An 8,970-nucleotide genomic window follows, 5' to 3' on the forward strand; every position below is an offset into this window, starting at 1 on the left:
AAAGTTAAACCTCAACAATAACACTTCAAAGCATATAAACCTCAACAATAACACTGCATTTACAAAACTCATTTACAAAACATATAAACCTCATGTACAAAGCCTTGAAAATTTTAATAGTTGTAGACTGAGAATTTAAAATTTTGAAAATTTAAAATGCTCATGAGTCTTATTTAAAAAAAAACAAATGACTTTAAAATGACTCAAAAGTATTTCTTCATGGATCTTATTTGAAAGATAAAATCGAATATAAAATGTTCGTATTTTCAAATTTGTAAAATTCATCACGGATCGTCGAAAAAATAAATTATAATGATAAAAAAAAAATGGGTGAAAAAAATCTTTCATTTTTTTGTTTGAAGACAAAAGTAGTTGAGAATTAAAACTATCTAGAAATACTTTCAGACAGAGATTTATATGTTTGCGAGTAATATTTTAAAATGTTATAAACATAGTTTTAAATGTTTGGATACTAGTGCTGAAAATAAAAGTTAGACAATATTGGAAGGTTTTTTTTTGTTAAATTACTTGAGGGACGCGCTCAGGTATGATGACTCGAAGTACCAGAACATTATTATTTTTATATTATTTCGGTAAATAAAAAAGTGCTCATTCTTGATGCCCCTATTTAATACTTAAAAAAAGGAAAAATGCATATACATGTCCTTCTAGGCTTCTATTTGTTGATATTTAGGAGACCTATTTTGTATATATAGATAGGCTAGCTAGTAGCTAACATAGTCATAAGATTCATGAATTATATTCGAATAATATGGTTTTTTGGTGATGCCGAACCAAATACCGAATTATTCAGTTGACTAAACTTTGACCGAATTAAACCCGAATAATTCGTGAATTTTACTAATTTTTCCCAATTTCTTTTAGAATATATTTTTTCTTTTATTGTTCTTTTGTGGAACTGAGATCTCTGATCCGGATAATTCTAAATTATTTCCGAATAATTCATTTATCACTATGCTAGCTACTGGAAAACCTTGACCATCATACGGTGTTTATAGGATACAAAACCACCCCTTATCATTGGAATCAAAGGGCTTATCCTAGATGCAAGGGGAATTTTATTTACTTTGCAGACTGCAGGCATGATTTATAAGATGGACGGGTAAACGCAAAGATTTTATATATATATATATATATGAGTATGGCTAACACGCTTCCTCTAGCATATGGGCCGAAATGCTTCCGGTGGAAAGTTGAAATTTCAAAATCCAAAAAGTCGATCTGAACCGTCCATCTTCTTCTCCATATTAATATCTGCTTGGAGACCAAATTTTACATTTTTCTGAAATTTTTTACTATTTATTAAGCCACTTTGAAAATTGCTGATCCAACGGTGGCTTACCAAACAGTAAAAATCAGAAGCTACCGTTGGATCAGCGATTTTCAAAATGGCTTAATAAATAGTAAAAAATTTCAGAAAAATGTAAAATTTGGTCTCCAAGCAGATATTAATATGGAGAAGAAGATGAACGGTTCAGATCGACTTTTTGGATTTTGAAATTTCAACTTTCCACCGGAAGCATTTCGGCCAATATGCTAGAGGAAGCGCGTTAGCTGTACTCATATATATATATATCATGATGTTGGCGTATATTGTATGAAATACCGGAAAGTACGTGAGATATATATTTTAAGAACTGCGAGGCATCATCACCCAACCCATATATGAACTTGCGATGCAAATGATCCCACGATATATATATATAACATTTCTCCTCAACGCACATGCAATGGTACTTATTATGTTGTTGTTATATGTTTCTTTTGTAGCGGTGATGCAAGTTGTTTATTGTCGTTGTTTGTATTTGGTGGGCGAGATTAACTGTCCTTAATTTAATTATTCTACAAATTTGTCCTTAATGTATGTATTTGGTGATACAAATTTGTTTTGTTGTGACCATTTTATCAATTTTGCTTCCATCCCAAATTTTTTCACATAGAAAATAATTCTTGAAACTAATATATATAGAATTTATTTTTTTACCTATCCATTAAAAAACATTAAATTATGGGTACCCTCAGCTCAGAATCAGATCTTACGAGACGCACAAGAATAAATTAAATATATAAGGACTAGAGAAATTAACCGTGTATTCCAATTCGTTGATTTATGATCGATCGGTCACTTGATAGATGGCCAAAGAGAGTTGAGAGTTGTTCTTTTTTGGCTAGTGATTAGTGAAGCTGCATGCAAAGCTCCTGAGTCCTCACAATTAATAATAATAAATAAATATTATCAACATTTGGTTTCAAAGATGGCGGATTTTTATCCAAAATTTTGGACAAATGTTCCAATCTTCTATTTGAAGAAAAAAAATAGTCAAAACTTCATATTTCGAGATTTTTAACATTTTGATTTGAAGAGGAAACGAAAACAAGAACAGGAATCAATAAAAAGATAACAAACTTTTATCAAGAACTATTGGCATTGATAGAACAATTCTTTCATTGGAAAAATAAAAATAAAAGATTCAGAAAACCTAGATTGATCAATAGTTGAAAAGCAAAAGAATCATCAGAGGACCAAAACCCCAATAGATAAAACGAAATAGATTATAAAATCAAATCTTTTTCTTTCGCTCTTCCTCACTCCTCACGTTAAATTAAAATAGATTATAAAATCAAACCTTTTTCTTTCGCTCTTCCTCACTCCTCACGTTAAATTATTGCGCACAAGAGAAAGAAAGAGAGAGAGAAGGAGAAGAGGAGAGGAGATGTTGAGACGCCGTTGAAGGGCAGCGTCTCTCTCTACCGTTGAAGCATTCTTTCAGCAGTTCGGATAAATTTTGAGAGATGATATTTCCCGATCTGTTTTGAGATTTTGTATGATACTTCAGAGTCTTGCTCTACGATGTCAAGATTGCATGTCGGTCAATTTTCATGATTTTTGAAAATGTTTTACTATGTTAATCAGAGATGCAAAGTTGGGCTCAGAAACACTCCTTCAGCAGTTCGGACAATTTTTTAGAGATTACATCTCCCGATCTGTTTTGAGATTTTGTATGAAACTTCACAGTCTTGCTCTACGATGTCCAGACTACATGTCGGTCAATTTTCATGATTTTTGAAAATGTTTCGCTATGTGAACCAGAGGTGCAAAATTGGGCTCAAAAGCACTCTAACTTTAACAATTCATACAAATAAAATTCATATAAACCTCCAACTTAACAATTCAAAATAATCTAAATTCCAAACAAACTGAACAACATAATCTCTTAAAAAAAATTTAAAAATCCCAGGCCGCGGATTTTTTCCGCGGGTTAGGTATTTTTAAAAATTCCCCCAAACCTTTGTTATTTTTAATAAAATATTTATAAATTTGGGTATTTTTAAAAAACTCGATTTTCTACCCATCTTAAAAAATAGTTAAATTTTTTCAAAAATTATAAAATTTCATTCCCAACCATATTTTAGTATGGATATCATGTTGAACAGTTCGGATTGACAATTTAGCCTTTGAAAACGAAAATATAAAATATGAGGCATGAAAGGCATGAGGCATTGAAACTCTCCTCATTTTTTGAATATATTAATTTTCATACAAAATATTGTATAAATTAATTAAATGACCTTGATTCTCATTCATATTATAAATTTATTCTTAATTAGTATTTGGTTTAATTAAAAAAAAACCACGCCCGCAATTGAAACCTCATAATTTAATATTAACACCATAAGTGTTGATTATGAATTTGTTTTTTTGTTTATTTTTGGAGGTGTAGCCTCAGATTTCATTGAGACTATAAAATAATTGTTATATCTAACATGACAATAATGATCATAGCAACACACGGTTTGTTGTTAGTGACTTCGGACTCGAACAAATTATAAGCTGTTCTTTTAAAAGTATAATTAAGGAAGTTTTGCAATTTATGTACATTAAAAATCTGGATATATATATATAGAGAGAGATGGGCTACGGTGAGTTGTGAAATAAAACGCGTTTCTATTTCACGCTATATTTTTATTTTGAAAGTCCAAACGACCGATCCGAACCGTCAAATTAGCGACTTTCAAATTATGTGTGTAGCATAATAACTTTTTAGAATAGTTTTTCTTAATATTATAATTGATCTTCACATCCAAAATGAATTTGGATCAACTCTGATACCGGACATCAATGTTGATCGTTGAATATATAATTGGGTATAGTCGCATAGATAATAAACTATATTAATTTTCTAAAGAAAACGTTTGATATTATTCACATAAGATATGGTTAAATCCATATGGGACAGGTAGCATGCAATAATATAAGCACTGATCAGCTTTACCAGAAACGACCATTTTCCAGTTGATTGCATTAACAACTTGACATGCAACACGGTCACAAAATGCAAGTCCAAGTCCACATCTAATATAAAACGATTCAAGGTATTCTTGTGAAGTAGTAGACTTTTTCTCAAAGCGAGTGACATTGGGCCCCACATGCATCCCTACTCTCTCTTGTATGCATGGATGGATATCTCAGATAGATATAGAAGAAAATTAAAGTACTCCTTTTTTCTCTCTACCACGTTTTAATAATTTCTATGTTTTGAAACAGAGTTTATCTGACTGGATTTTCCAGTGAATTCCCAATTAATTAACTTTCCACTTTCCACCCCCATGCCACCAACACCAAGTTAAGTTCTTCCTTTACTGCATGCAGAGAATTAAGGTGACAGTTCTGTTTCATATACGGCCTGCCTCAATTTCAATTCCCTATATAATGTCACTAGTTCTGCCCAAAGAATTAAATACGAAACCACCATAATTCATTGCAAAATTGCATGTGTGCCTCCGCTCCTTCTCACCTCTTACATGCATTCTCGTCTTCGTCAATAAATTAATTCATCAAGTTGAGCCTCAATTACTAGCTAGTAAGTTCTTAAGTTTTTTTTTTTTTTTTTTTTTTTAATTCCTGCTTTTTAACTGGAGAATTAAAATGAACTTCGTCATTATATCTATTCAATTTTTCCTAGTGCTTTAATTTTAGCTAATTTTTGCTTGTTTTTCTTACAAAAGTTTATTTTTTTGTTAGCTAAAATTCTAACACCATTTACCTGTTCTTTCTGTCAATTCAGATGATTGAGCAACATTTGTGCAATTGAAGTGTAATAATAACTCACCAAACCCTCACCAAATGCCGCATTCATGGATCAAGGACCCATCCAAAATTGCCTTGTTTCTATGGTTGTTAGCTGTTGCAATCGGGCTATTATTGTTCGGTTTAATATCGATCGGAGCTCTCAATAGCGCAATACCAAGCAGTTCAACTAGATCAGAATGGAACGAGGTGATAAATCAAATACTAAACGCACTATTTACCTATATGTGTGTGTTTCGACACCCGAGAATTTTTCACCATATGGTACTTATTCTAAGATGGCGGCCACAAGATAGAGAAGATGTGAGGAGTATCTACTCGAAGGGCAATTGGCCAAAACCACACGAAAGGGCGTGCATGTTATTTGCGGTATTTCTTCTCCATCTAACATGTTTCTCTCAGTACTTTTGTTGTGCGCTTTTTTGGGCTTATAATAGACACAACCGACCAGATTGGCCTCTTAATCTTGGATACATAATTGGGATAGCAGCCCTGATTATAGCGAGGTTGTTTATCCGTTTCGGACCGCTTGGTAGGCAGAGAGAACTAGCATTAGAAGACAATGAACATGGTGAAAGACAGTCTCAGCACGAAAACCATAACTCCTCTGTACCACAACTTGATCAAACTGAGCTCATGCCGGTTTACAATCGAACAGTTGTGGTGACTAGCCCCGAGTGGATTGGCGGGCTTTTTGATTGTTGGGATGACCTAACCGTCTTCGTTCTCTCGTCTCTTTGCACCTTCTGCGTCTTTGGTTGGAACTTGAAGAGGCTAGGCATGGGAAACATGTACGTGCACATATTATCATTCGCGTTGTTACTCCTCGGGCCACTACTAATTTTTACCGTAACTGCGCTTAAAATAGACGATGTCACAGTACGATACGTTGTCGGGATAACAGGAATTGTGTTATGTATATTCGCATTGCTATATGGGGGATTTTGGAGGATTCAGATGAGAAAAAGATTTAAACTGCCAGGAAATCCCTACTGTTGTGGCCGATCGTCAGTGACAGACTACATTCAGTGGCAATTTTGTTGGGCTTGCTCACTAGCCCAAGAGGTGAGAACCAGAAACTTCTACGACATAGGGGATAAAATGTTTTATACAACAACAACTGATGAGGAGCAGAGGGGGGTACTGGTACCGCCACCCCGAGATGGCGCCTCAGTGGGATTTATGAAGAATAGTCAGAGTTTTTCCTGTTCACCCAAAGTTGAGCCCAATGAGGCCAGATTTGATGAGAAAATTAATGGTGATAGGTCCCCCATTTTTCCGAATTCTCTAAAGATGGGGGCAACTAATGGAGGTGATCGTGCACTCAGGCCACCTCTTATACCGTCGATGCAGTTGGAGACAAATAATAATGAAAGAAGCTGAAAAAAGCTCCACAATTCCTCAACACAAGCGATTAAATTTTATTTATTTCTTCAATTCTTTCTTTGTTATTACTTACTTTTTCTGTTATATTATGTTGAGATAGAAAGAATATAGGATTTGCCTTCTATTTTTTTATTGTAAAGAAGGAAATAACTTGAATTTCTTAATAGAGGGTCAAATTTTGTTTGGTTTATTTTTATATATAGAAGTTTGATGGAGATATTTATACTTTCTTTTTTCTTTGGATTGAAGAAAGAAGGCTAACAGTACGTCTTAACACATTAACATGTGCTTAAGAGGTTCTAATCCATTTATTAGACTTCATCTTTCATCTTACATCTCATAACTCAAAACTGTTAATTATTTTTCCCCTTTTCTTTTATAAGTTAATACCATGCTTATTGCTGGTACCTGCATGTAGCAGTTAATCCCCGATCCATATATATGGACTCTGTACTTTGATCACATTTATGTCCCTGATTTTGTGAAAGCACGTGGATTGTCTTTCTGTGGGCTTATTTTGTTCAATTTATTAGTGGCATGTCGGAACATTTAAATTCTCCTGCATCTCGTTGGTACCGTATCATCATTCTCAATGCATTGTTTTTCTGATTACTGCTCTGTTGTGAAATTTGGCACAATTTATCCATCTCTTTTTGCCTTCTATTTGGGTATCGATTTGTCCCCCATTTTTTTTCCAAGTTCGATTAAAAACAGCCTGAAAAAAGATTCTTTAACATTCAAAGGGGCTTAAAAATATAGTACACTAATAGTAACCTTGGCCCAGATAGGTATTAGTGTACAATGGACTGTCCGCACGACTTTTTCCTTGGCGAGAAGAGAAGAGAAGACGAGAGAACACTTATTTTATTATGGCAGCGCATGATATGACCAGTACTATATTGGTATCTGACACTCTGACAGTGTCATCCTGGTACGAATTAAGCTCTTCTGTCTCTTCCTGTTATAAAAGAAAAGAAAACATAACAGTAAATAAATAGAGAATCGTGAATATATTACTAATTAATTGAACAGTAGAATGAATCAACGGGCCTTGATGCCTTCATCAGGTACGATCGGCTTACATTGGAAAGGAAAGGTTAATCCATGGGGTTTTTCTTAATCAATAGTTAGCCAACAATTTCTATAATTTAAGAAGAGATAATTTTGATTTAGTTAAGGAGTGGGTAAACAAATAGAGAAATGGTTGTAACTTGGAATATAATTCCAAATTTTAGGATTTGGGCTTTGGAGGGACGTATGCAAAATCGCTTCCAATTTCTTAATCCAGATCATGACTTTTTGAAATGGTTTGCACCTGAGATTCTTACTGATGTTTTTTACCTTTGCTGAAGTGGTAGCACCTGATTTGACAAGTGGAGAACTTGGTGGACTTCAAAAGAGAAACAGCCAATGAACAGTTGACACGTCATTATCAGAGACTCAAGACTATAATGGATGTTGTGGACTTCTTTTGAAAGATAGTCCTATTTTAATGGAAGGTAGAGTTTAAAAAATAAAAATAAAAAGTGCAATCCAGAGGGATTCGTGCGAATTTCGGAATTTTTTATAGGAACACTTGATAATATTTTATGTTAATGATTTTAACTAATTTTAAAATTGATTGAATAGATTTCAAACAACTAATTCAAACCAATCAAACCGATTTACTTTATGAGTAATGTGTTTAAATGTAATTTTTTTTTTTATATATTTTTGAGTTATTTCAGTATCAAATTAAGTGGGTAAAAATGTTGAAATATGAATGTATTAAAATTAACTTAAAAATTTACACATATGACATCTTGACTTGATACTAAATAAATTTGAAAAATTATAATTGGATTTAAATGCACAACTAATGAAATAGATCGGTTTCAACAGTTTGAATTCACCGTTTGAAGTCGGTTCGATAGATTTTGGAGTTGATGTTATATAGGCTAAAATGACATTGATGTTATACAAGTCAGACTCAAATTTTATATGAAGATCTATGTTTACCAATTCAAATCAACTCGTAGAACTGTGTTATGAATAATATATTCTTAGAATACAAATTTGCAACATCGATCTTGTTAATTTAGCAATAGAAATATCAGAACAATTTGCTCTGATTTCGAATTAAAAGATTTCCCGTGCTTAAATTAAATAATTGCCCCTACCCCCCCCCCCCCCCCCCCCCCCCCACACACACACACACACACACACACTCAATGAATAAGTTTCGGTTTTTATTTATCTAGTTTTTATCAATTCAAATATGAATTTGGCGACATAAAAAATAAGGTAACAATAATTAAATGGAAAAATATGAAAATTAAAAAGACGCTTGTTGGATACTACCGCCAAGGAAATATATATTTTTCAATTACAAATTTTAGGTGTCAATTTTATTTGCAATTTCAGAAATGTGTGATAACTTCATAAATACAAAGATTTCTATTAATGAAATTGTTTTCAAAGTGTAATGTTGGCAA

The 8,970-nt window shown here is 33.1% G+C and overlaps 1 protein-coding gene across 1 annotated transcript; it reads left to right on the plus strand.

Annotated features, from left to right (window-relative positions):
* Positions 1-5,021: 5,021 nt before the first annotated feature.
* Positions 5,022-6,686, plus strand: LOC144555550 (uncharacterized). The gene has a single exon (XM_078303935.1). The coding sequence runs from the start codon at positions 5,147-5,149 to the stop codon at positions 6,491-6,493; it is 1,347 nt and encodes a 448-aa protein (XP_078160061.1). The 5' UTR covers positions 5,022-5,146; the 3' UTR covers positions 6,494-6,686.
* The last annotated feature ends 2,284 nt before the right edge of the window (positions 6,687-8,970 follow it).

This window comes from Carex rostrata, chromosome 6, assembly GCF_964058835.1.
Source record: "Carex rostrata chromosome 6, lpCarRost1.2, whole genome shotgun sequence".
NCBI lineage: Eukaryota > Viridiplantae > Streptophyta > Magnoliopsida > Poales > Cyperaceae > Carex > Carex rostrata.

What these genes read in the sequence shown, in the direction of transcription:
- LOC144555550 (XM_078303935.1), top strand. Translation starts at nt 5,147, where the DNA reads ATGCCGCATTCATGGATCAAGGACCCATCCAAAATTGCCTTGTTTCTA.